This window comes from Rhinoderma darwinii, chromosome 2 (genome assembly GCF_050947455.1).
Source record: "Rhinoderma darwinii isolate aRhiDar2 chromosome 2, aRhiDar2.hap1, whole genome shotgun sequence".
NCBI lineage: Eukaryota > Metazoa > Chordata > Amphibia > Anura > Rhinodermatidae > Rhinoderma > Rhinoderma darwinii.
In genome coordinates this window covers 93,489,259-93,516,360 of record NC_134688.1, presented here as the reverse complement: position 1 = coordinate 93,516,360, position 27,102 = coordinate 93,489,259, and the positions used below count along the sequence as shown (strand labels likewise).

Sequence of the window (27,102 nt, the reverse complement as noted above, 5' to 3'; positions counted from 1 at the left end):
ATCTGCCATCTTTAAGTGTGGTCTAATAAAATTATTTTTGGAATTATCCATTGTCACTGCAATGACGTCACGTCACCTTACTATATTGACCAATCCCCTCTGCGTCACTATGAATGAAATGTCACCACGGCTGGTGCAGATTGACCACTGCGGTCTCATGACATCATTGTGGAAATGTTTTGTCTGAATCTAAACACAATAGCGAAGAATAAACGGAGACAGTCATCAGGAGTATAATTTTTTTTTACATTTTATTATTACTTTTGGCGATTTCGGGTTAAAGAGGTAGTACAGGAGTAGAAAAACATGTCTGCTTTCTTCCAAAAACAATGCCGCACTGTTCAACAGATTGTGTGGTATTTCAGCTCAGCCAGATTCACTTCAATAGAGCTTAGCTACAATACCAGACACATCCCATGGACAGGTGTGGGGATGTTTCTATCTAACCCGTTAAAAATTGTCCTCAAATCTCAGTCAACACATATAAATGATTGTGTGTGTGTGTAGTCTGTTTTCAGCAGTTGATACATTTTTTTATATATATATATATATATATATATATATATTTATTTATTTATTTGTCTATATGCTTCCACTCTAGAAGTGTCAAAACCTGAGAACAACATGGCTTCTGCTGACGACACCAAACTCACACAGCCTTCTAACCTCATTAAAGCCAAACAGAATGGCAATGGTCATTGTAGTATCTTCCCAGCACACCTTATGTTCCTGCAGAAACCAGCAAAAAATGCAGATGTGGAAACCCGAAAACTAAGGTATGTGATAGGAGAGAGGTGTATATAGATATACATTGATCTATATTCTTTCTGACATTAAAGGGAGTCTATCAGGACTGTTGTCCCTCCCCTTACTACTAACACCACTAGATATGTGTAGGGGAGAAAAGCTAAGCATACCTATGTTGGCATTGTGACTGAAATCCTCACCCTGGAAAAGAAGATTTAATCTTCACAGGCTGAATAGGAAGTATCCGGCTCGCCGCTGTAACTTTTCCACAACCGCTCTGCTCTACTGGTCCTCAGCCTCATATGCTCTGCGACCCAGGAGCTGTCACTCAAGAAGGTTTGAGGAGGTGTTTCAGCGTGGAGCCGGACTCTTCCTATTCAGCATGGGAAGGTGAAAAATCCTTTTCCCGGGTGACTACTTCAGCCACACCGCTTGTGCTGGTAGCAGTGGGGAGGGAGGGGAGGTAACTAAAGTCCAGATAAACTCCCCTTCTTGCGTCTTACTGCTATTACTATTCTTTTCTGTATTGTTTACAGGATCATTAATAACTTATACAATTTTGTTTTGCAGCAGAAATTTCAATGCAGCTGTTGGAAAGCCGAATCACACCATTGGTTCAGCTTTTGAAAAATCTTTTCCTATTAAAAATGTTGCTAGTTTATATTCATTGAGTGGTGCTTTTCGCCGAAGCCCCAAGAAGATGCAGAGGCGACAAATAAGTACAGTAGAAGAAGTAAGTTGTACATTATCCTTGCAATACGTTTCTTCATTCATAGGTTTATACATCACTTACACAAAGGATATTTTTTGTGTTAAGATCTTTGCATGTTGTAAAGGGTGCAACAGGAGGGACATCAGACACTCTGAAACCGGATAGGACCAGCCCTTGGCTTTTTTCTTTTCCCCCTACATGTGCATGATCCTCCGTCACTAAGTTTACTCCCTGTAGTAGTGTGTGCTTATCCTAGCAGAACTAGGTGAAGGCAGCCATTACTCCCAAAAGAAGAGTATCCATTTCTGTGCAGTACTGAGGTTATATTGGTTTCTCTACTTCCACTAGTAGTGTGTGGTTTAGTAACCCTCTCTACTGCCACGTCTGACCTTAAGGGAGAACCCTCACAACAGATGACAATTAGAATTTATTATTCATGTTCTAACTGCAGTACTACATTTCCTTGTGTGATCCATATCAGCCTCCTGGCCAAAAGCCTGTGGCTTCTGCACCCCTGCCATCCCCAGTATTTCGCACGCCTGGTATGGTGGATCTGGAATGGGCTCATTTTCGTTTCAGTACTGTTGATAACCTAGCGAATATCACTTAGTCCATGTTGGGTGGGATGCCTACTCTCTCTCCCATAGACTCTTGTTCTGCCCGTCCTCTCCTGGACTCTACGTCCATGTCTTCTTCTCGTGGCAGGACCGGAAAGCTGACCAGGTCCGCTTGTCTGCCTTTCCTTTCACCGGCATCACCCCTCCACCACTGGAGTCTAGGTCTGGTACTTCTTCTCCCGCTAAAGTGGTTGTCAGAGGGCGAACTGTCTGATTCCAACTCTGATTCAGTTGGCAAGGGTTCTATCCCTCTCACTTCTTCGGTAGAGGTTTTTATTAGAGCTGTTCATGACACCTTACAGGTCATTGATTGTGTCTTCCCGTTCATCTGACTCCATTTACTTTCTTCAACCTCAATGTTCCAGAGAGTTTTTTAAAGGGTAAATAAACTTTCAAAAAACTTCTGACATGTCATAGTAAAAGGTGAGAAGTTTTGATCGGTGGGGGTCCGACCACTGAGACCCCCACCGATCATTACAACGAAGCGTCAGAAGCGCTCCGGTGAGCCTATTCGTTTCTGATCGGCTTTTCTTGGAAAGCATCTGAGAAAAGCCGATCAGAAACTAAGCGGCACAGTGCTCACCTGAGCGCTTCTTCCGCTTCGTTTTAGCAATCGGTGGGGGTCTCAGTGCTCAGACCCCCACCAATAAAAACTTCTGATCTGTTACTATGACATGTCTCTAAACATTCAAAAAACTTCTGTTACCCCTTAAGGAATGGAAACTCCCAGACAAGTAGTTTTCTCACTCTAGCCTTTTGGATGTTTTCTATCCTTTTCAGGAAGGGACTTCTTCCAAGTGGGTTAGGTCTCCGACATTGGACCCTCCTGTTTCTTGTCTAGCCAAAGCTACTGCTTTGCCAATGGCGGACTCTACTTCCTTCATAGATTCTCTGTGTCGCCATGTGCACTCCTTTGCTAAAACCACTTTTGAGGCTCCTGGCTATGCACTTCGTCCAATTTTGTCTCTGTCTGGGCTAGCAGATCTATCATGAAATGGGCGTGCAAATTCCGTCATGGCCTACTCTCGGGTCCTCCTCTGGAGGAACTGGTGGATCTGTCTCCTCTTATCCCCAATGCATCCAAGTACCTGTGTGAGTCTGCCCTTGACGCTCCCAGTCTGGTAGCTCAGGGCCTCGGCCTCTACCGTTGCTATCAGCAGGACACCCTGGCGTAATGCTTGGTCTGCTGATATGGTTTCCAAGTGGTCCCTGATTTCGCTCCCCTTCTCAAGCTCCCATCTTTTTGGAACTAGATTGCAATCCATCCATCTTCCTCTAACACGGGGTCAAACGAACTACTCCGTTCAAAAGGGTTCTGCATGGGGGTTCTCGGGACCATGGTGGCCTTGATTGAGACCATTCCCTTCACTCGGATCCACAAGCGCCCTCTTCAGCAGGCGATCCTCTCCCTGGGAGCTGCTCCCTGGTTCTGAGCTTCATTCCTCCCCTCGCAGCACGTCTCTTCGATGGTGGATCTTCTCCACGACCGTTATACAGGGTAGTTTCTTCCTTCCACTGAACTGGCTGATCCTCTCCACGGATGCCTGTCTCAAGGGCTGGGGTGGGCACCTTTTGGGACTTCAAGGCTTAGGGGCTGTGGTCTCAACAGGTTTACATAGCCTTTAAGACTGACTAGCTCAGTGCCTGTAGAAGAGGCTAACACTTTTTTTATTTTTTTTATTCTTCGTGTCACGTCTCCAAGAGACAACCGCAAATACCCATGGTTTGTGTCCCCAAATGAGACGAGCGAGAAATACATGCACTAAAGGTTTCCATAGCCTTTAAGCTTTTTTTGTTTTTTTATTTGCACTGATGAAAAATTTGCATAGATTTTGTTTGTGGCTGCCAACTGGCCACTCTTAGACTACTTTGATACTTGAGGCCCATTGAGTCCAATTATGTTAAAGCGTTTTAACATGCATAAAATGGATAATAAAAATGTCATTTTAATTTTAGTTAACAATGTTTAGCATAACTAACTTTTTTAAAGCTGTTTACCATACTACTTTTTGTATCCTTTGTTAAAGAGCTTGTCCGATTTTACATATTTTTCCTTGTTAAAAGGGTCCCCCAAAAGTACAATTAAGTACCACTACTAGTGATTGCTAGAGAACCCAGTAATCTGTGAAAGAAACCGACAGCAAGTGTTCAATTCCCCTGCAGCGCCACCACTGGGGAATTGAAGCATTACAGTTTCTATTGAAATCAATAGGTTGTCCATGTAATGCATGGACATACTGATTGTTCTAAGGTGAGAGATGCTCTTTGTGGCCGCTCTCTCCACTGGATAATGGATGTGAATCTTGAATGGAAGATCCTGCCTTATTAACCTGGAATTTCCTAATCGGGTTTTTGAAAATTAGCTTTTATAAACCAGACAACCTCTTCAATCAGTTTTTCGATAAATTAAAATGGTTTGCATGTGAATCTCTTTCAGACTGTTCGTGAGGAAGAGAAAGAAATCTATAGACAATTAATTAAGGTTGTAACAGGAAAAACATTTTTGTCCACCAATTCCACAACGTTTCTTCCTCCAGAAGTGTAAGTTATTGCTTGTTTTGTTCGTCACATAAGCTGAGCGAGAAAAAAAATAATATCTTTCCCTTCACAATACACTTATGTTACATGTCTTTCTTTTCAGATCACGGAGATTAAGTTCAAGTAGTGTATCCGGTCAACCTGGTGCTTCAAGTCTGAGTTCCTTAGAGCCTTGTTCTTTGGATGTGGAACCTACATACCAGCCTTCATTTAGTTTGGTTTCCGAAAAGCAAACGACAGTGCCACTTTCTGTTAATACCACTTTCAAACTTACACACAAGAGCAGAGATGTTGGCAATCACCAGCCCCACAGAGAGCAAAATCTTACCACTCGAGAGCAGTCTGAAGGTAAAATAAAAAAAATTCAGGACACGTGCCCCAACCTGGTAAGGATTAACACGTCCACGACCGGACAGCGGATGACCTATCTACCGTATAGGTCATCCGTATATGATCGGTGCGGGTCCGACACTCTGACCCCACACCGATCAGCAGTTCCGGGTGCTGGATGTTTTGAACAGTTTGCAGTAGTTGGAGCCAGAAGCAGATGACTCCGACCGCTACATAGCAGCCCTTTAAGGGAATAAGCACAGAGCTGCAGAACGGCCGCTATGCAGTTGCTAGAGCCGTCTGCTTCCGGCTCCAACTACTGCATACCATTTAAAACATCCGGCAGCCGGGATAGCTGACTGTCATATCGGTGGATAGGTCATCAGTTGTCCGGTTGTGGACAACCCCTTTAAGTGTACCGTAATAGAATATGCCATTAAGCACCAGAAGACGGTCCTGTTTGTATAGTCAGGTTTATGTATATGCAGAGCGCGGAGGTTAATGGTTCAGTTCTTGTAAAATGTGGGTTTTGGTGGACATTTTAGTATTAACCCTTTCGCTGCCACAACACTAACACTTGGTAGGAACAATCTTGGCTCCACCAAGGCAGGCTATACCCTTCCCATGGACACTGGCTAAATCTGTTTTCGCCTAGTGTCCGTAGGAGGTAAACATTACCTGATTCTCAGGTCTGCTGCCATTTTTTTTTTTTTTTAGCCCCTTAGCTGCAGGTAGGTTGGTCTCCAGCCTAGTCAACCCTCACGGATGCCGGGAAACACGGCAGTTCTCTAAACTGAATATCTCTCACCGCTGGTCTCCTAATTTATTTTCTACTTCTGCAGGCACAGTGCCGGTTACCCCACTACACCCAAGGCCTTCGGAGGGTATGTATGAATCCTTCATATTTTTTCAAGGCCTCAGTGTCCTTTTTTTTTTTTTCCTCTCAAAAACATCCTTCCACTAATCCCCTGAAGACCCCACGTAACATAAGGGGTAAACATTTTATTTGGGAAGGGATCACCTATCTGAGGAATGTCTAGCACAGTTTTGCTGAAAAGGGGAAGTGTCTTATCGCTGGAGCTATATGCAGCTTTTTTTACAATGATGGAGGAGCTCTGTGCAGTTCATTCCATCAGCACCGCAGTCTGGTGTCTTCATATTTAGTCCCTGGCTTGCCACAGGCCTAGGCCGCAAGCTCCACGGCCGTTTGTCCCACCCCTTGTTCATTTGTTCATTCACATGACCGATTTGGCCTATCGGACGGTTTCTCCCTGGAATCGTGCTGACAGGCAACTGACTGTTTCAAAACATATGAATACAAGCTTTCCTTTCCAAGAGGACGGAGACTCAAAATGGTCTGTTTATCCCTCTGTGGATCCGCTTATCTAACGGCTGTCAAAGAGCACCACCATCCCATCGTCTGCCCCTTTCAATGCCCGTGCATCATTTTAATTCAAAACTATTCAATGCTCTAGTTGGCTAAAATCTTCACCAGTCGATCGGTCTACCAAAAAAAAAGCCTTTGTTGGCCTTCTTTCTGTTGGCAGACTTTTTGGTAAAGGTCTGGATTAAATTATTTCTAAGGCTACTGGCTGCTGGAGTTCCCTTCTGCCTCAGTACCGTCTGCGGCGTCTCAAACCTTCTCTCAGTTTCCAGAGTTTTCGGTCCTTTCATTTCTCTTCCTTCCAGAGGTCCTTCTCTTCTCAGACTAGACAAGAGGACGATTCGCCTTAATGACTCCAGATGCTCTTTTTTCAAGCCTAAACCTTGGCAATAGCGTCACAAGGGCCCAGAAGCCCCCTCTTTTAAGACCTCTTCACCCTGAAACTGAAGAATTTAAATAGTTGTTTGTTTGTGCTCTGAGGTTTTGCATAGAATTCCTGCGCCAGTGGTTGCATCGCTGGAACAGGGCGCATACTATTTGTCCATCCCTATCGCAGGGGCCTACCAGCGTTTCTTTAGTTTAGTGGTCAGTTCTCCGCATTTTCCATTAGTCTCCTACCCTTCGGTCTTGCCAAAGGCCTTGACCAATGTCCTGGCTACTCTCTCATGGTCTTTCTCCGTGCCAGAGGAGTCTATCATCCCTTACCTGGACGACCTTTTGGTGAAGGGCCCCCTCCATGGAAGACAACATTTCCGATTGGTGTGAATCATCGAGGAGAAATCATTCTTTGTCCTATCTCAGTGCATGGAGTTTCTGGGGATAATCTGCAACACCAGGGACAGGAAAGGTCCATCTCCTGGTGGACAAGACCAAATGAGTCGCGGTGGCTCTATTTTGCTCAAAAAAACCTCCCTCTTCCATCTGCTTTTGCCTGCTGGTGCTGAGCAGGATTGTGTTGACTTTCGAGCCAGTTTCATATGTGCAATTTTGCTTGAGGGCCCTTCAGGGGGCAATCTTCTGCTGGGATGAGTCACAGGATTTCCTGGACAACTTGATTCTCCTGCCCTCTGGGATTTCTCCGTTGCGGTAGGTTGACACAATCCTGGCCAAAATATTTTAGACTGAAGTTTTAGATCGGTGTCAACTGACACCCTTCAGTTAACTTATCCTGATCTGTATCCATAAGTTAGATCGGAGAGAAGTAAGACACAGAGACATGCATTTTATATACAAATATCCTTTTCTGCCTTATTTATAGAAATGCAATTACAATCTTTCTTAAGGGGAGTGGTCAGCCAAGCATTTACGATGTCCCACTGGCTCTATCTCAGCCAATTAAATACAATGAGGAGTTAGCCGTGCTAAGCCAATCACAAGTATGAGAGGCTTTTTACATGTAAGACTACAATTTCCCATAACATGCAACATCACCACAACTGATGGGTCATAATGACCTCACAGCTGCCATATCACCATTCTCTTCCTCATTAAAAAAAAATGGTAAACAAATTGTAAACACGGGTCCGCAGTCATCCGTAACTTATCCGCATATACGGAATGCTATGCGCAAATACGGTCCGTAATGCATCCGTATTTGATCCATATATACGGATCCGTAAAAAAAAGGGAGGCTGCAAATGATGTTACCCACGTGTTTCATAGCAACACTTCCCTAAATAGACTGTTTGTGGATGCACGTCTGTAGCCGTCCGTATTTAAGGAAGCGCCCATAGGATTCTATGGGAGAGTCTGTGCCGTAATTACTGACCAGAATAGGACAGGTTCCATCATTTTTTTTTCAGCACAGACACCCATCTGTAAAAATACAGAAAGGTGTCAGTGGCCAATAGAAATGAATAGGCCCTTAATTACGAATGAAAAATACGGCTGTGTGAATGGGGGCCTATGTCGGGAAAGACTGGATCTGAGAGAGGGTCTTTTCACCCAGATGTCGTCCTTCAGATTTGCCAGAATGCGGCAACCCAGACTTAAATATCTTAGCATTCCATCTTACGTGGCAATGGCATGAATTTCCAGGTTCCAGCCTTGTGGCCAGGGCTCGGGGTCACACTCCTATCATAGTCAACTCTCCGGTCACCCATTAGGATTGTATTGCTCTCCTGTACCTCTTTACTCTCCCCTTCCGCTCTTGCCCCGAGTGTTCAAGAGAATCCAGGGTTACTGCAGTTCTGCTGGCGTCGGACTAGCCTTGCTGGACTTGGTATGCTAACTTGCTGATGGACGCACCTTCGCGTCTTCCACAGTGACTCAACCTCCTTTCCCAAAGTTTGCTATTCCACGCCACTTTACTGGAGATGCCTTGGTTTTTCAAATGGGTTTTCTGAACAAGTGGCTCTGTCCTGCAAGTCTCCTTATCTGGTCATCCATAAGGATAAGATAGTGTTCTGTCCTGTCCCAAAAGCGGTCTGTGCCTTCCACATCAATAGTCCTTCCTTTCTATCTGAGGGAGTGGGTTCTTCACACTCTTGACTTGGTAAGAGCCGTCTGCATATATTTGGTTCTGATAGTGTAGTTTTGTCACTCAGATTCCCTTTTCGTTCTTGCTGAAGGGTCGCACAAGGTATTACCAGCATCCAAGACCACAATTTTTCTCATTGGGTCTGGTCTGTGATTTCGTAAGCCTATCGGTCTATGAGGGCTGTTGTGCCTCCCTGGTTGGTGTGGCATCTTTCCTTAACGACCGCCCACAGTCTTTTGACAGCAGGTGGTGCAGGTGCTTCGTCTACAGAGACGGCTTTTGGCGAAGCAGTAGAAGAGGCTGATGAGCGCTCCTGTGAGGAGATATAACTTACAGCTCCTGATCTTAGAGCAGCCTGCTAAATACAGTTGGGGGTCAAAACATTCGCACTCAAGCTGTTTAACCCTTTGATCGCTGCAGTCTGTGACCGCGGCAAGATCAAAGGGAACTCCCCTCTTTTGATCGGGTCACCAGAAACTTGATGTGATCAAGGAACAGGGAATCCCTCTGCAGTCAGCCCTGGGGACCTAGAAATGACCCCAGGGCTGTTTGTTCAGTTTGCCTGCTGTTAGAGCAGCGGCCTCTATCGTAGTGACAGTGTAATGTATTCGCATACAAGAGTATGCTAATACATTATAAGTAAAAAATTGAGTTGTAAATAAAGTTATCCCTTAGCCCCCTTGGCGTTAATGAGCGCCCAGGTGAGCAGTAACTTCGCGCACCTGGGCGTGCAGTTACGTCCGCGCTTTAACCGTTAACTGTGCAGGGTGTCTGCCCTGCGCTCCCCGTTGCTGATCATCGGCCCGTCGCCGCTGAAATCAGCAATTAACCCTTTCGATGCGCCGGTCGACTGCGATCGCCGCATTGAAGAGTTTTAGAGCAGATCGGCAGCCCCCCCACATGTATTTGCGGGGGCTGGCGATCCATATCACGGCAACCGGAGGCCAGACAATGGCCTCTGGGCTGCCATGTACGGAAGCCTACTCCTAGGCTTCCTGTCAGTGTGACCGTTACGTCACATTGACAGTTAGAACACATTACACTACGTAGGTAGTGTAATGTGTTCTAGCAGCGATCAGAGCTGCAAGTCTAAGTGTCCCCTAGTGGGACAAGTGAAAAAAGTAAAAATAAAAGTTATAAGTGACATAAACAAAAAATGCTTTTTTTTTTTCCCCTAGAAGTCTTTTATTATAGGAAGAAAATGAACACGTTTAAAAAAAGTACACACATTTGGTATCGCCGCGTTCGTAACGACCCCAACTATAAAACTGTAATATTATTTTTCCCGCACAGTGCACACCGCAAAAAAAAAGTATTAAAACAATGCCATAATCACTTTTTTTGGTCACCACTCCTCCCAAAATATACAATATAAAGTGATCAATAAGTCGCATGTACGCAAAAATAGTACCAATAAAAACTACAACCCGTCCCGCAAAAAACAAGCCCTTACACAGCTTTTTTAACTGAAAAATAAAAAAGTTAGGCTCTCAGAATATGGTGACACAAAAAATAATTTATTTTAGAAATAAGTGATTTTATTGCGCAAACGCTGCAAAACAAAGAAACCTAGATACATATGGTATCAACGTAATCGTGCCGACCCGCAGAATAAAGTAAAATGGTCATTTATGGCCCAGGGTGAAGGCCATAAAAAAAAGAATAAAAAACATTGTCAGAATTGATGTTTTTTTTCGTCACCTTGCTTGCCAAAAAATGGAATAAAAAGTGACCAAAAAAAAACCGCATGTAGCCCAAAATGGTACCAATGAAATCTACAGATTGTCCCGCAACGAATAAGACCTCACGCAGCTCCGGTGGAGAGAAAATAAAAAAGTTTTGGCTCTCAGAATATGGCGATGCAAAACGTGCAGTGTTCCAAAAGCGGATAAGATTGGGCGCCATTTATCAGTGTGACACTGGCCACATATCTATGAATTATTTATTTACTGCATTATTATACCCTCTTATTATTCCCTGATGGTCTCCGCGCAGATTACATATGCCCCCACATTATAAACTGAAATACCAGCAAAACGCCAAACAGGCCTATACCCATGGTGCTGTATCCCCCAATAAATTCAACCAGATAGGGATTTTACATTGAGCACAAATCTAAATTTCTGCTCTAGTCCTTTATATTCTGTTTGTGACATATAACCTATGTTCTTGGCAGTAAAATGGTTAAAGATGCAGTTCTAACTAATGTTCGTAGGATTGTTTCTTTTGGAAAACCACATAAGTGGTACTGCATTAAGTTACTGGTACACATTTGTGGAAAGTGTAATTTATCGCAAAAATGACTTTACCAGGTATTTGCTACGTTTACAAATTTTGTATATAGATGTAAATGAATTTTGGCGCAAGTACTATATTTTGGAGCGTGTTCCTTTAAAACCTTAAGGGTACCCACACACGCGGCAGATTTCTGGCAGATTTTGCTGCTGATTTACGGCACATTTGACCCCTTCATTGAAAAGGCTGAAATCCGGTTTGAACATCTGCATTAAAATAAGCCTGCTGCAGATTTAAAAATTCACAGTATGCTATGATATCCGTACAGAAAATGTTCTGAAGCATGTTAAAGATTCCAATCTTCACCATGTGACCGGGGCTGTAATCTGTTTCAGATTTTCTGATCGGTGCGGGTCCTAACATCTATCTTGAGATTGGGGGTTCATCTGTCTGAGAGAGCCACTGGCCGCTACACCCAGGGCGAAAATCCGTGCAGAGGTGTTCCGCGTTCCAGAAACAGAGCTCGCTGTACTACGCAGATTCTAAAACTTCTATTCACTTCTATGGGAGTTGTAGAAACCTTGTATAGTACCTCAACGAGCTTGGCTGTTTCTGGAACTCTGATCACCTTTGCGCCACCTCTCTGCCTGGATGCAGCGGCTATCTCGCCAGATGGAGGCATGTTTGTGGAACACCCGATATGGGTGTAGCTCCCAGAGCTGGGACCCGCATCTATAAGACATTTATAGCATATCCTTTGGATATGCTATAAATGTCTGAGATAGGAATACCTGTTTAAAGTCAAATTATGGCCTAATTATTAATTGACTGCTCGAAGTTTAAAGTGCCCCTCCTAATACATTGATGTGTTAGGCCGGATTCAGACGAACGTGAGCGGTTTGCGCGCGTGGCAGCAACTAACTTGTGTTTTTTGTTTCTATTCAAATTCAGACTCGGTCATTGTACTTGACACTATTTCCAAAGAAGATTATAGTCCCAGGTAATTACATTTTCCTAAACAATTTGGTGGAACATCTAGAGTGTAATCTATAGTTTGAGAATATCTCCTCTTAAGTTTTCTCAGATGTTGGGTTTTTCTGGGGGTAGGTCTTCTTTTAAGAATGGCGATTTCATAGGTATGTTCATGTGTGGCAGATTTCCGCAGAATTCTGTTCCATATGTCTGAATAGTCTTATTTCTGCAACACATGCATTGGGTCTTTACATACAGTTGCATAGGTTGAATTTCTGCGGCAGAAGTTTTACAGTCAAGGCTGATTGTCATGTGTGGGGACTCGCCCTATTGACGAAGGGAAAGGTAATGACCATCTGTCAATTTATTCATATACTTCCAGGAGGTATGACAGAGGAATGGCCAAAAGCAGAGCTCTGAGAAATGATGCTTCAGCATTCTTAGTTAATGGTAGAATTGAAGTGTTTTCTAAAAACCTGTCCAACCCCCACCATACCACTTTCCTACACTGAGTAAAAGCAGAGTAACTCCTGACAGGAGAGAAGGTGTTCAGTGTGTGTAGAGAGGAATGTAACTCGTTCTATATAATCGGGGTAAGCAGGATTCTCAGTCTCTTCTGTTGCAATTTACTCTGTGTTCTCCTCAGAAATACTACTTCTGATCATATAAACCTATAGATCACAGATCTCCGCTTCTTCTCTCCCTCTATCATACGCTTCTTTCAGCATATATCACCTAACAGGTTCCCTTTAAATCTGCATACAGCCTACTGCACCATCAATCATTTTTATGTGGGATATGTTTTAGAAATACTTGATGTGAGTAATATTTGTTCATTAACCCCCTACACGTAGCTAATCTGGCGATTTACATAGCTGCAGCCGATACCCCGTGCTGTAGTGACCATAATTAAAGGCAGTCTGCAAAGTGCAGAGTGTACCCATGTGGGAGCGCTTATCGCTGGTTCCCTGGTGCAGGGGTATGATTAGGGACTTCCACTGTCATAATGGAACCAATTGGTTCTGTTATCACCACTATGACATCATAAATTAACTATTTATGATGATCATAGTGCAGTCAGTAAAACTTCAGACGCTGCTCCCCCTGCCAATCCCTCTCACCTTCTACCCAGAGATCTGCTCTTCTCTCCCCTTTTACCCTGCTCACCTGCTCCCCAGTGATGATTGAACCAGTTGATTCACTTTGCAACCATGTGATCATCATTATTCAGAGTGCCGATGGTCACAGAAAAGTTTGTTTTGCAAACAAACTTTTGCTGCTTTGAATCTCTGCCTCCTTCACTTTCTTGTCACAGCGAGTTTGCTGAGGAGACAGATTGTAACAGCAGCCTGAAATACGGTTACTGTGCAGCAAAAAAACACACACACACACACACACACACACACACACACACACACACACACACACACACACACTGCATACATACATTGTATCCTTTAGGGATGCGCGATGCATCAAAATATCTATGGTTTCGATGCAGTGCACCCTCAGACGGTTCAATACCGTTAATTCATGTATTTCAATACTAAGCTGTGCGGCCGCCCAGCTAAGTATAGTAATACGTGAATGTAGTCCGTAGCGTAGCAAGATGCGATGTAGCTGGTGCTGTAATATTGAGCGGCGGCTCCGCCATGAAGACAGAGAACATGGCAGGCGCACTGAAAAATACCCCCATGTTCAGTCTGCAGTGGGGGGCAATGGCTGGAGCGGGGCAGCCACAGCCCAGCTCGAACGGCGGAGATCAGAGAATACGCTGATCTTTGCCACTATTCCCTTGAATGCCGCGATCAAAGCTGACCGCAGCATTCAAGGTGAAAATGAGAAGGGAGATATTCCTTTGATCGCATAACAGGGATTACATGTGACGCGATCGAGGGACATACCATATATGGCCAGACAGCCCAGGGTCCAATCAAGGACCCCATGGCTGTCTGACCATATTTACTTTTAGGGCATACTTTGGTATGTCCTAACAACTGCCTGTGTACGATCAGTGCACACCGGCTAATGTACTGGCATATAGATATATGCCAGTACATTAAAGTATAAAAATAAAAAAAAGTAATGTTAAAGTGTAGCTAAACATTTGACAAACTTCTGACATGTCCGTAGTTTTGATTGGTGGGGGTCCGAGCACGGAGACCCCCACCAATCGCTAGAACGAAGCAGCTGAAGCGTGCGTGTGAGCACTCGGCCGCTTTGTGTCTGTTCGGCTTTTTCCGGAAAGCCGATGTATCGGAGTACGGGCTCTTAGACTATCTATTGAGTCTGTACACCGATACGTTTTATTTCCGGAAAAAAAAAAAATTACACATACGCATTTTATATAATAAACAGTAAAATAAAAGTCTCAATACATAAAATATGCACACGATATTGTCGCGACTGTAATAACCTGCACAACACATAGTGTCATTTTTTATGTAAAAAAATAAAGCTTTATTTTGCTTATTACTGTGAGGCACGAGGTGTTATGAACTTTGAACCTCCTTGTGCCTTACATTAATAGTAATTAACCCCGTCATGTACCTCACACATTAACCCAATGTTGTCCGTTATGACTGAGAAACATGACCGGGTTAATTACTATTAATGTGAGGCACATAAAGGTTCAAAATTCATCAGCACCACGCGCCTCACATTAGAAAATGGAAGATCTTCCTTTTTTTTTTATTTTTTTTTATTGTTGGCGAAGTATCGTTTTGGTATCGAGAATCGCAATACTACACAAAGTATCGGTATTGAAGTCTTTATTCTGATATCGTGACCACCCTACTATCCGCCCTGTTCCGCTTTTTCCAATCTATACCTTATTGTATACTCTGGGATGTCTATTTTGCTTGTTGGTGAATTTTTTGGACCGATTTGGATGTTTTACCGTCACTGGTCAACTGCAAAGCCACTTAAACAGGATAGGGGATACGTGTTTTATGGCACAACCCCTTTTAAGGGTCGTAAAAAATAAGACATGCAAAAAAATGCATTTAAGAACAGAAATGTACATGCTGAATGTCAACCCGATTATACCTGTTTTTTTTTTGTTTTTTTTTTTGTTTGTAAAAACTATAAATGTTGTCCCTTTGATCAGAAGAAATGGACAAGCATATTTTAATATAAGAATGTACAATAGTATATATAAAAAAAATTCTGCTTTAGACTAAAGTAGCAACATTTTAACTTTTTCACATTTTACACCATTTGTCTGCTTTTAACAGAAAAAATATGTTTATCTAACAAATAAGGCTACTTACAAAAATAATGGTAAAGATAGTTGAGTTATGCAAAGCTGTTAAAAAGATATTGGCGTGTAAAGCAATGTAGACCAAACATGCAAAATTTGGCCTGAGCATCGAGGCATCAATGATCCTTGGTCCTGAAAGGGTTAAATAATTTTTAGATTTGCCAATCTTCTATATAATAATTTTTTTTCTTTTTAAATGAGTGTAGTCTTAAAATGTTGTGCTAGGGTGTTGCTTCTTTAGCCCTTTGCAAGCTTGCGGGGACATTCAGAAGGGCTAGTAGGCGGATAGAAATAGGTGTTGCTCTGGTTCAAGTTATTCTGCATGAGACCGTGTCCAAAACAAGTGTGGATTTCTCATGTTACGTTATATTCATCTATGTGTTTTGTTGGTTTTTGGACAATTTTTTAGATTTTGCCTCAGTTTTAGGTTTCCTTGCCTAACTTTAAGACCGAGAAGTAATGTTCTAATCTTCGATGTTATTGTCTGTGATCTAATAATGAAATGTATTCAGCAAGTTTAAGGCTTCTTTTAAATCTCCATCGGAGGGTGCACTATTTTTTCTGGTAAATTGATGGAAACCGGACGGATTAAATGAATTGGTTCCATTTGTGTCCGTCATCCGAGGGATGTGGCACTCCCGGTTTTCTTGTTGTTCGGCTCTGTTACAGAAACCCCAAACGTAGGTGTGAACCCAGCCTTAGAAAGCGATTTAATGCTATGTTAAGAATGGTAAGTTTGTCTTTGGACTACAATATACTAAACCAAATATCTTGTTTGCTCCCCTTTTTTAGCCATTCAATCTTCAAGGCAGAACTATGGATTAAAGACATGTAAGTAATATTGCTACTGAAATGTGAATGAAAAAAGGGGAAAAAAAGTTTTGTTCATTCTAATTTTGTGGAGATTTTTTTGTTAACAGGACCAGCCGCTATGATTCAAGAGCAAGGGTAACGAGCAGAAGGATAGAAGAACAACAAGCAATTACACGAACACTTCAAAACCAGGTAACCTATAATTAAAAAAAAAAAAAATGTGTGTGTGTATATAATATATATATATATATATATATATATATATATATATATATATATCTATATCCTTTGCTAAGACTTAGGGATGTTCACACGCTTAACAAAAAACGTCTGAAAATACGAAGCTGTTTTCAAGGGAAAACAGCCCCTGATTTTCAGACGTTTTTTGAGCATCTCGCGTTTTTCGCTGCTTTTTTTACAGCCGTTTTTGGAGCTGTTTCATTGGAGTCTATGAGAAAACTGCTCAAAAAAACGTCCCAAGAAATGTCCTGCACTTCTTTTGACGAGGCTGTAATTTTACGCACCGTCTTTTGACAGCGACGCGTAAAATGACAGGTCGTCGGCACAGTACATCGGCAAACCTATTGAATGTAATGGGCAGATGTTTGCCGACGTATTGGAGCCGTTTTTTCAGACTTAATTCGAGGGGTAAAACGCCTCCATTACGTCTGAAAATAGGTCGTGTGAACCCAGCCTTACTTTCATTGTGTATTGAGAATTGCTTCAACACATCGTCTCTGATTGCTGCAAATTTACTTTCACAATGAGAGCTCCAGTAATAGGGGATGAGTCTGATATAGTTGTTCTAAGGTGTGACTGTGCAAAAGGGGCCGTCCCAGCTGAGCAACTCCTTGTCAAAAGCAGGCTGCAGCAGGCAATCGGATGTAGTTGCTGGGAGAAGATGTGGACAGCTATATGTTGTTGCAGGGGAAATAAGGTATTATCCAGTGCCCGTTCACATGAGTGGTCATCATACATGGTTATGCCAGAGTTGGATCTGTTATCCACTCTGGCTGGTAGAAGCGTAATATCCCTCTGAACAGGGCTTGGGACAGCTGATTTTTAACTTTTCAGGTGATCTTTCAGAATAAGCGGTTATATTTGTATACATGAGGAAAAACACTTTCTGGCCTTTAAATTACTATATCATGCCTAGATAGATAGAGGGATATAGTGAGTATTTTGATCCAACAGGTTTTTTTTGCTGAATTTAGTGGAATTAGGCCATGAAAATCTAATTTTTTTTCCAATAAAACGTAGAAATGTTAATTTTACAAGGTCTAAAGAAGAAAAAGTACCCCTAAATTTGTAAAGCAATTTCTCCTGATTACAGCAATACCACATATGTGGTCATTAACTGCTGTTTGGACACGTGCAGGGCTTAGAAGGGAAGGCGCTCCATTTGGCTTTTGGAAATAAAATCTTGCTGGAATGGTTTGCGGACGCCATGTTGCATATGTAAGCGGTGCAAAGAAAGTCCGGTTATAATAAAAAGGGTACATAAGTAATACAATTAATAATTCATAGGTAAGTGGTGTGCCTTGCAGCAATCCCGTATGCACTGGCCTGGTTTTTCGGGGCAAGTGTCACACTGATAAGTGGTGTCCTTTCTTATTCCCCTTTTGGGACACTATGAACCTTTTTTGGGACTTTTTTGCAACTTGGGAAATTATGCTGGGAAAGTGTTGCATGGTACAATACGGGCGCCCTCGTGTTCAGCAGATGTGCTTGGGCCCATTTTTTCCTCGTTTTCAAACACAAGTGCCTTCCTAATTACCTCTTTAACCCTTTCCCGCTGCAGCCATTTTTCAGATTTTCATTTTCGTTTTTTCCTCCCCACCTTCCAAAAGCCATAACTTTTTTTATTTTTTCGTCGATATAGTCCTATGAGTGCTTGATTTTTGCGGCACGAGTTGTAGTTTTTCGTAGCATTTATTGTGCCATATAATGTACTAGGAAACGGGAAAAAAATTTATTTGTGGGGTAGAAAATGAAAAAAAAACTGATTCCTCCATTGTTTTTTGCGCTTCGTTTTTACGTAATTCACTGTGCAATTAAAACAACATGTTAAGTTTGTTCTGTGGGTCAATACGATTACGGCAATACCAAATATATGTAGGTTTTTTTTTCTATGTTTTACTAAGTGTAAAAAAGGAATTTATTTTGTGTTGCCAAATTCTGAGAGCCATAACTTTTTTATATTTATAAGTGGTATGAGGGCTTATTTTTTTTGCAGGATAAGAGGATAAGTTGTAGTTTTTAATGATACCATTTTGGGGTACATGCAACGTTTTGATCACTTTCTTATAAAAAATTTGTGGGAGATGGGGTGACCAAAAAAGAGCGATTCTGGCGTTTACATTTTTTTATTCTTTATTTTTTTTACGGCGTACACCGTGCGGGTTAAATAATAATAATATATTGTAATAGTTCAGACTTGCGGCGATACCAATAATGTTTATTTTTTAATATGCTCTAGGGGTTTTTGAACTTTTAATTTTATATTTTTACATAAAAAAAACAACTTTATTTTACAAATTTAGACTTTTTTTTATTAGTCCCCCTAGGGGACTTCAACCAGCGATTGATGGATCGTTTGCACTATATACTGTAGTACTAATGTATTGCAGTATATCGTGATTCTGACAGGCATCTGTTAAAGAGGCTCTGTCACCAGATTTTGCAGCCCCTATCTGCAATTGCAGCAGATAGGCGCTGCAATGTAGATTACAGTAACGTTTTTATTTTTTAAAAACGAGCATTTTTGGCCAAGTTATGACCATTTTCGTATTTATGCAAATGAGGCTTGCAAAAGTCCAACTGGGCGTGTTGAAAAGTAAAAGTACAACTGGGCGTGTATTATGTGCGTACATCGGGGCGTGTTTACTACTATTACTAGCTGGGCATTGTGTATAGAAGTGTCATCCACTTCTCTTCACAACGCCCAGCTTCTGGCAGTGCAGCACTGTGACGTCACTCACAGGTCCTGCATCGTGTCGGCACCAGAGGCTACACTTGATTCTGCAGCAGCATCAGCGTTTGCAGGTAAGTAGCTACATCGACTTACCTGCAAACGCCGATGCTGCTGCAGAATCATCTGTAGCCTCTGGTGCCGACACGATGCAGGACCTGTGAGTGACGTCACAGATCTGCACTGTCAGAAGCTGGGCGTTGTGAAGAGAAGTGGATGACACTTCTATACACAACGCCCAGCTAGTAATAGTAGTAAACACGCCCCGATGTCTGCACATAATACACGCCCAGTTGTACTTTTACTTTTCAACACGCCCAGTTGTACTTTTGCAAGCCTCATTTGCATAAATACGAAAATGGTCATAACTTGGCCAAAAATGCTCGTTTTTTAAAAATAAAAACGTTACTGTAATCTACATTGCAGCGCCGATCTGCTGCAATAGCAGATAGGGGTTGCAAAATCTGGTGACAGAGCCTCTTTAAGCCTGCCGGAGGCAGCCATAGCAACAATTGCCACCCCGCAATTGCATTGCGGGAGGCGCGATGAGCTGTTAGAGGGGGTCGCCCCCTCTTTCTAACGATTTAAACGCTGCGGTCGCTATTGACGGCGGCATTTAACGAGTTAAACGAGTGGGATCGCGCTTGTTACTCTGAAGTTTTGTCTGTAACATACAGCCGACACCCGCATTGTATAGAGCGGGTTCACTCCGTGAGCCGTTCCATACTCCCCCCTACCCGACTTTGGCGTATGGATACGTCAAATGTCGGGAAGGGGTTAAAATTAAGGAATGACCCGGTCCGGCCTGTTCATTGGAATAGCACGTGAGCGTTCTACAATGCCATCTGTACCATGTGCACAGCCACCTATTTGGACCCCAACCTTGTTTTTCGCATGGCACTATACAGCTTGAGCCCTTGATCTGAGAGATCAACCCCTCCTGTGTACTCTATTATCGCCCACAATGCTGTCTGTCTTGGGGGTCATTGTAGTGCTACCTCGTACAGGAACAGGAGTGCTGCCGTCATGTGTATTGTGGACATCCCTCTTGTCCTTATACTTGACTAACAACATGTTCTCACTGCATAGCGCCCTTCTCTTACCCCTTCTGACACGTTGGCCAAGCAGTATGCTAGGGAGGCATCTCTGGTTCTTGCTCGCTGGGCCGCATGCTGCAGTATTTCTGGTGGAGAGGCATTTAAATAATGGGATGTTGGTTTATAAGTTATCCATGTAAAGGTGGTAACCCTGGTTCAGCAGTGGGTGCATTAAATCCCACACTATTTTCCCACTAACTCCCAGGATAGGGGGACATTTCTGGGGGTTCAATCCTGGAGTCCTTCGTAAATCCGAAACCTGTAGGTGTACCCTGAGCTACTCTCGCACAGTTTACAGATTTTTATCCCATACCTCGCACTCCTACAGGGCAGAAATTGGCAGAATTTTGGCCTCCCCTTAAAATGTACACGGAAACTATTGCAATATTTTTCTTAGGGGTGTAAGCTTCTTGAAATTTGGTGCAGAAATTGACTGGCCTGATTTTGAATAGGCGGTCATATGTGGGGTCATCACGGGCGGGCACTGTGCTTGATCATTATAAGGCAAAAATGTAAGAATAGTTTCAAAGCGTGTCCGGGGCATTTCCATTCGGTAAATTGGGGTGTTGTACAAAACATCTGCACTTCAGTATTGCCTGATCTGCACGTTTCTCATGACTGGATGATGACAAGATATATGGTGCAAATTCCTCTTCTCCCTCGCTGACTGAATCGGTGTCGGAGGCCAGGATGGCGTACGCCTCCTCTGCTGAATAGACCCTTTTGGATGATTAGGACATTTTTATTAGGGGGGTGTGTAGTGCTTGAACATGTGTAACACTGACTTTATTTTTACACAAGGGGTTGTGTGTGTTGTGCTTTTACGCATATATTTCAAAATTGCTGACTAATAAAAAAAAAAAAAAAAGGAAAAGTGTTTTTGAAAAAATAATTTACTGAACAAACTTCAGTAAAAATAAATTACGCCAATATTTAACTTAAAAAAAACTGCGTCTGTCACTGTCGCTAAAACTGCAACGCTATATATTCGTGCTAAAAAAACTAGAATAAAAATTATACTCTAGCGAATGAAGACTACTGTACCTCTATAGAAAGTGAATAGCTAAAATTTCCCAAAATGCTATGTAATTTTTTTCATTGCAAAACTGATGTCTGCTAACCTAAACGTCCGCTACCCTAATGTCCTAACTATACAGGTACTAGCTACACCTAACTATTCTATATTTATATTTTTTTTAACTATATGAATATATATGAATATATATATATATGAAGCAGCACAGTTTTCTTCAGTATCGGGTGCACAGGTTCTTGTTCAGACACACGACCAGTGTCCCAAATAGCCAGCAACAAATCCAAAATACAAGACAGCACTCCAAGTTCAGTGAAAAATAGGATCACTTTAATCACCTCTTGCGACGTTTCAGCCCTACTCAATGGGGCTTTTCTCAAGCTTGAGGCTGAAACGTCGCAAGGGGTGATTAAAGTAATCCTATTTTTCACTGAACTTGGAGTGCTGTCTTGTATTTTGGATTTGTTGCTATATATATATATTTTTGTTTACAGTTTTATATTTTAAAAAAATAATACCCCTGAGGCTGGTTATAGACTTCGCACACAGGAAGATGGTGCAGTAAAAATAGGCCAAAAAATTTGCGCAGATGCCGATAAGTGATGGTGGTCACTGATCAGAGCTCAGAGGATGCAGGGCGTGCACACTGATATGGTGCTAGCAGAAAAATGAAAAAAAAAAACCTATGTAAAAACATTTTTTTGCACGTTTGCTGATCAGTGGCGGTCACTGATCAGTGCTCAACGGCCACAGGAGGTACACGGGGAGGGCGGTATTTGGGACCGGGACAGGAAAAATTAGGGACAGATCTAGTTCTGCTGCTCTAAAAATAAAAAAAAATCAGCACAGTTGATGAGGATGACTATTCAATGCAGGATGCAGAAGAGGACTATCGCAGCACAGAAGGCCCTCAGCAAGGGTAAGGTTATGTTCACATCTGCGACAGGGCTCCGTTCCGTCGGAACGGAGCCCTGACTGACACAAACTGAAACCAAAGGTTTCCGTTTTCATCACCATTGATTTCACTGGTGACCGATCCGGTGCCAGTGGTTTCAGTTTGTCTTCGTTGAGCAAGGGTTCCGTCGTTTTGACAGGATGGATAGCGTAGTCTAAGCTCAGACGAAACATCGGAACGGAACCCTGACGCAGATGTGAATGAAGCCTAAGTATGGCTCACAGGCGGTAGTACGCCAGCTCTGCTCACAGTTCCTAACCGGAATGAACCGGGCAGAACTGGTGCAGTGTTTGAAACACCCGCCATGATTGCCATGACTGCAATTGGTTGGTCTATACAGACCGACCAGTGGTAGTGACATGGCAGGGATCAGTGCTGTTCTAGACCGCACTAATCCCCACCGTATCACTGTACCCTGTGGTAAAGTGATAGGTTACCGACCAAAAAAAGCCATCTTTACTCGGTCACCATATCTTTAGACACTGACCGCTTAATGCTCCAATGTACATACATTGGATTGCGTTATGTCCTTGACAGAGACGTTATAGTTAGTAAAATGTCGTTAAGGGGTGCTGATGGAGAGATGTATAAACAGGATTGAAGTTAAAGAGGCTCTGTCACCAGATTTTGCAACCCCTATCTCCTATTGCAGCAGATCGGCGCTGCAATGTAGATAAGAGTAACGTGTTTTTTTTTTTTTTTAAAACGAGCATTTTTGGCCAAGTTATGACCATTTTTATATTTATGCAAATGAGGCTTAAGTACAACTGGGCGTGTTTAAAGTTATGTACAAGTGGGCGTGTATTGTGTATGTACATCGGGGTGTTTTTACTTATTTTACTAGCTGGGCGTTGTGAATAGAAGTGTATGATGCTGACGAATCAGCATCATCCACTTCTCCGTTAACACCCAGCTTCTGGCAGTGCACAGACACACAGCGTGTTCTCGAGAGATCACGCTGTGACGTCACTTCCTGCCCCAGGTCCTGCATAGTGTCGGACGAGCGAGGACACATCGGCACCAGAGGCTACAGTTGATTCTGCAGCAGCATCAGCGTTTGCAGGTAAATAGCTGCATCGACTTACCTGCAAACGCTGATGCTGCTGCAGAATCAAATGTAGCCTCTGGTGCCGATGTGTCCTCGCTCGTCCGACACTATGCAGGACCTGGGGCAGGAAGTGACGTCACAGCGTGATCTCTCGAGAACACGCTGTGTGTCTGTGCACTGCCAGAAGCTGGGCGTTGTGAAGAGAAGTGGATGATGCTGATTCGTCGGCATCATACACTTCTATTCACAACGCCCAGCTAGTAAAAGAAGTAAAAACGCCCAGATGTACGCACACAATACACGCCCACTTGTACATAACTTTAAACACGCCCAGTTGTACTTAAGAAAGCCTAATTTGGATAAATATAAAAATGGTCATAACGTGGCCAAAAATGCTCGTTTTTAAAAAAAAAACCAAAAAACTAAATGTTACTCTTATCTAGATTGCAGCGCCGATCTGCTGCAATAGGAGATAGGGGTTGCAAAGCCTGGTGACAGAGCCTATTTAAGTATAGCCAGCACCTGGATGATGGGTACACGCTATCACCTTAACGTAACTGTACGTCGACAAAATACCACTGAGGTGTAACTGTACGTTGAGGTGTGAGAATGTAACATTGTTTAATGCCTAGTGGAGAGCCTTGGGGTATTGCGCTATTCAGAGATTTAAAGAACACTAAAGATAAGTCATGCACTGCACTAGGCATAACAAGGTGGTTGTGTGTGTGGGTTTTTTCTTCTGGAGTATCGCTTTAAGGCTCAAAATTCCTCCAGTCTTAACCTGCGTTTGTAAACGGAAATGCACATACAACAATAATAGAGCACAGACACAATCTATTCTTCATTGTTGCCAATGCCTCCATCAATAAAACGATAGGGGAGGTTCTGTGTTCTGCAATTGGCGTAGCAGACAGACTTTTTCTAAAACAGCCAATGTGACGTGTCATTTCACTGCAGGTGAACCTGTACTTTAAAATTTGTTTTTCTCTTTTTTATATAGAGACTGCAGGAACGTTCTGTACATGATGCTGTAGAATTAAATCTTCGTGTACCCACTGAAAAGGAAATTCCTGTTACCTTACTTCCAAGGAAAACGGAATCTGTCCAGGAGGAGCAGGAATTCCCAGCGCTAACACCGGTTGTTTATTTTCTTGTATACATTTTATGATAGGAGAATCACTTTTCTCATTAATATCATTGGGGGACACCATACTATGGGTATAGGATCTTGCCACTAGGAGGCCAACACAAAGTAGGAAAGAGTCTTTGCTCTGCACAGGCAAGCAAGTTATACCATTCCCACAGACATTGGCTCAATCAATTTTCAGTTTAGTGTGCATTGGTGGCAGATACATCCGGATCCTCATGGCTGCTGCTGCTTTTTTTTTTTTTTTTTAGTTTTGTTTATTCTTAGCTGCAGGTGGGTTTTCTAGACTGGACTGCCAGCATAGTCAACTTCCTGCGGGTCCAAGGAAATCAGGACGTCCTCTGCACTGCACTTCCCTCAGGGTATGTTCACACAGTTTATTTTAAGGCTGATTTCGGAGCATAAAATACTTTTTTTTTTTTTGCTCCAAAATACAGGGTGGGCCATTTATATGGATACACCTAAATAAAATGGGAATGGTTGGTGATATTAGCTTCCTGTTTGTGGCACATTAGTATATGGGAGGGGGGAAACTTTTCAAGCTGGGTGTTGACCATGGCGGCCATTTTGAAGTCGGCCATTTTGTATCCAACTTTAGTTTTTTCAATGGGAAGAGGGTCATGTGACACATCAAACTTATCGAGAATTTCACAAGAAAAACCCTCTTCTCCCACTCTTCACACACTGATAGCAACAATGCAGAAGAAATGCTAGCACAGGCTTCCAGTATCCGTAGTTTGTTGCTGCACATCTCGTATCTTCACAGCATAGACAATTGCCTTCAGATGACCCCCATGATAAAAGTCTAAGGGGGTCAGATCGGGAGGCATTTCTTCTGCGGTGTTGCTATCAGTGTGTGAAGAGTGGGAGAAGAGGGTTGCATTGACAATCCAACACAATGGGCAGCACTTTGAACACATTTTATAAGTGGTCAGAAACTTGTAAATAACTCATGAAAGAATAAAGTAACGTTAAAACCAAGCACACCATTGTTTTTCATGTGAAATTCTTGGTAAGTTTGTGTCACATGGCCCTCTTCCCATTGAAAAAACTAAAGTTGGATACAAAATGGCCGACTTCAAAATGGCCACCATGGTCAACACCCAGCTTGAAAAGTTTCCCCCCTCCCATATACTAATGTGCCACAAACAGGAAGTTAATATCCCCAACCATTCCCATTTTATTTAGGTGTATCCATATAAATGGCCCACCCTGTACAATTGAAATAAGCCTGCAAACTGTTTCCAATTGATTTAGATGGGGAATACACTTTGCTGTTCACATAAGGGGGAAAAAAAAAGCCTGGTAAAAAGTAGCATGTTCTGCACAGTCAGAAGAGCAGAACAAGGGAAAACCAGAAGCAACTTTTCCGTTGCCACTCGGACACCGCTTCATTGACTTCAATGGGTACCGTCGGGGTGTCCGTGGATTTACCGGAAACAATAGGGCGGACTGCTGCGCTATTGTTTCCGGTAATCGCTGCCGGATTTGTGACTGAGGCCCCTTAGAGCCTCCAACACAAATGTGAACAGGGCCTAAGCCCCAGTGTCTGGAAAGGTATGGCCTGCCTCAGCATAGCCAAGATTCTTTCCTACTTCGTGTCAGTCTCCTAGTAGCAAGGGCCTATACCTATGGTGCTGTATCCTACCAATTAATTCAACAAGTGGGGGATTTCATAGGTAGTACAAAAATCCAGGTTTTGTGTTGCAGCTAATTATTTTTTTTATGTTTTTAAATAAAGGAAATGGAGAGAGAAATTAAGCATGCTCTTTATGGTGGCAGCCAGGATCAACTTCTAAATGAAGCATTCCGCTTGACAATAACTCGTAAGGATATTATGACCCTTAATAGTCTAAACTGGCTCAATGATGAGGTGAGTTATTAATTTCTTTTTGTTATTTTTTCTTTATAGTCTTGGTGTGTAGGCCTGCTTGAAATAACCGAAGGCCCTTTTACATGGGCCAATTATCGGGCAAGCGTGCGTTCACAGTCCGTGTAAACAGGAAGATGTGCTGCCGACATGATAGAAATGTATGGAGACGAGCAATTGTAGTAACCAGTCCCCATACATTGCTCCTTTTCTCCTTATGAAAGGAGCAAACGAACGCCGATCAACAAGTTGTCTCGTTGATCGGAGCACGTTTACACAGCCCATGTAAGAGAACCATTCGTATTTGTGGCCGGGTGTAAATTATGCATAGAAGATGAGTAGAATGGTAGTAATAATAGTAGTTAATAACATTTATGTTGTACTTCTATAAGTAGCATTTTGCTTTCTGCAGGTAGCAAATATTACAATTCTGTGCATGAGCCATAAGTTGCGCCTAATTTATCCTGAAACCTGTGCACTACCTTTTTGAAAAGGTCTCCTTTGTTCTTTTAGTCCTAGTAATGGAGAGACAGATGAAAGGTCAATCACTGGCACAGGGGCTGTCCTGAATTTAGCCTTGCACAAATTGCATTGATAAGAGTATGAATTCGGATCCTTTTTTTATTTTTTATTTTTTTTTAAACTCGTTTTATTAAGAACTGTTGCAGTAACCAGTATAAAATCAGTCACACATCATTAACTGTAAGATACATCACATTGGAACAAATAAGTGTATATATACACGACCGTTCAAAAGTTTAGGGTCACTTAGAAATTTACTTATTTTTGAAAGAAAAGCACAGTTTTTTTCAATGAAGATAACATTAAATTAATCAGAAATACACTCTATACATTGTTAATGTGCTAAATGACTATTCTAGCTGCAAACGTC

The 27,102-nt window shown here is 42.5% G+C and overlaps 1 protein-coding gene across 7 annotated transcripts in view; it reads left to right on the top strand.

Moving 5' to 3' along the window:
• SENP1 (SUMO specific peptidase 1) overlaps positions 1-27,102 on the top strand; it is a 62,043-nt gene that overhangs the window by 9,904 nt on the left and 25,037 nt on the right. For 5 of the 7 annotated variants that reach the window (XM_075851911.1, XM_075851909.1, XM_075851910.1 and 2 more), the window contains exons 5-14: positions 602-776; positions 1,318-1,480; positions 4,514-4,617; positions 4,718-4,962; positions 5,787-5,828; positions 11,994-12,042; positions 16,069-16,107; positions 16,197-16,281; positions 24,194-24,331; positions 26,082-26,213. In XM_075851911.1, the coding sequence (XP_075708026.1) occupies positions 602-776; positions 1,318-1,480; positions 4,514-4,617; positions 4,718-4,962; positions 5,787-5,828; positions 11,994-12,042; positions 16,069-16,107; positions 16,197-16,281; positions 24,194-24,331; positions 26,082-26,213 (1,172 nt within the window). The remainder of the gene's footprint in view (positions 1-601; positions 777-1,317; positions 1,481-4,513; positions 4,618-4,717; positions 4,963-5,786; positions 5,829-11,993; positions 12,043-16,068; positions 16,108-16,196; positions 16,282-24,193; positions 24,332-26,081; positions 26,214-27,102) is intronic. The other 2 variants (XM_075851912.1, XM_075851913.1) reach the window with 2 other exon arrangements.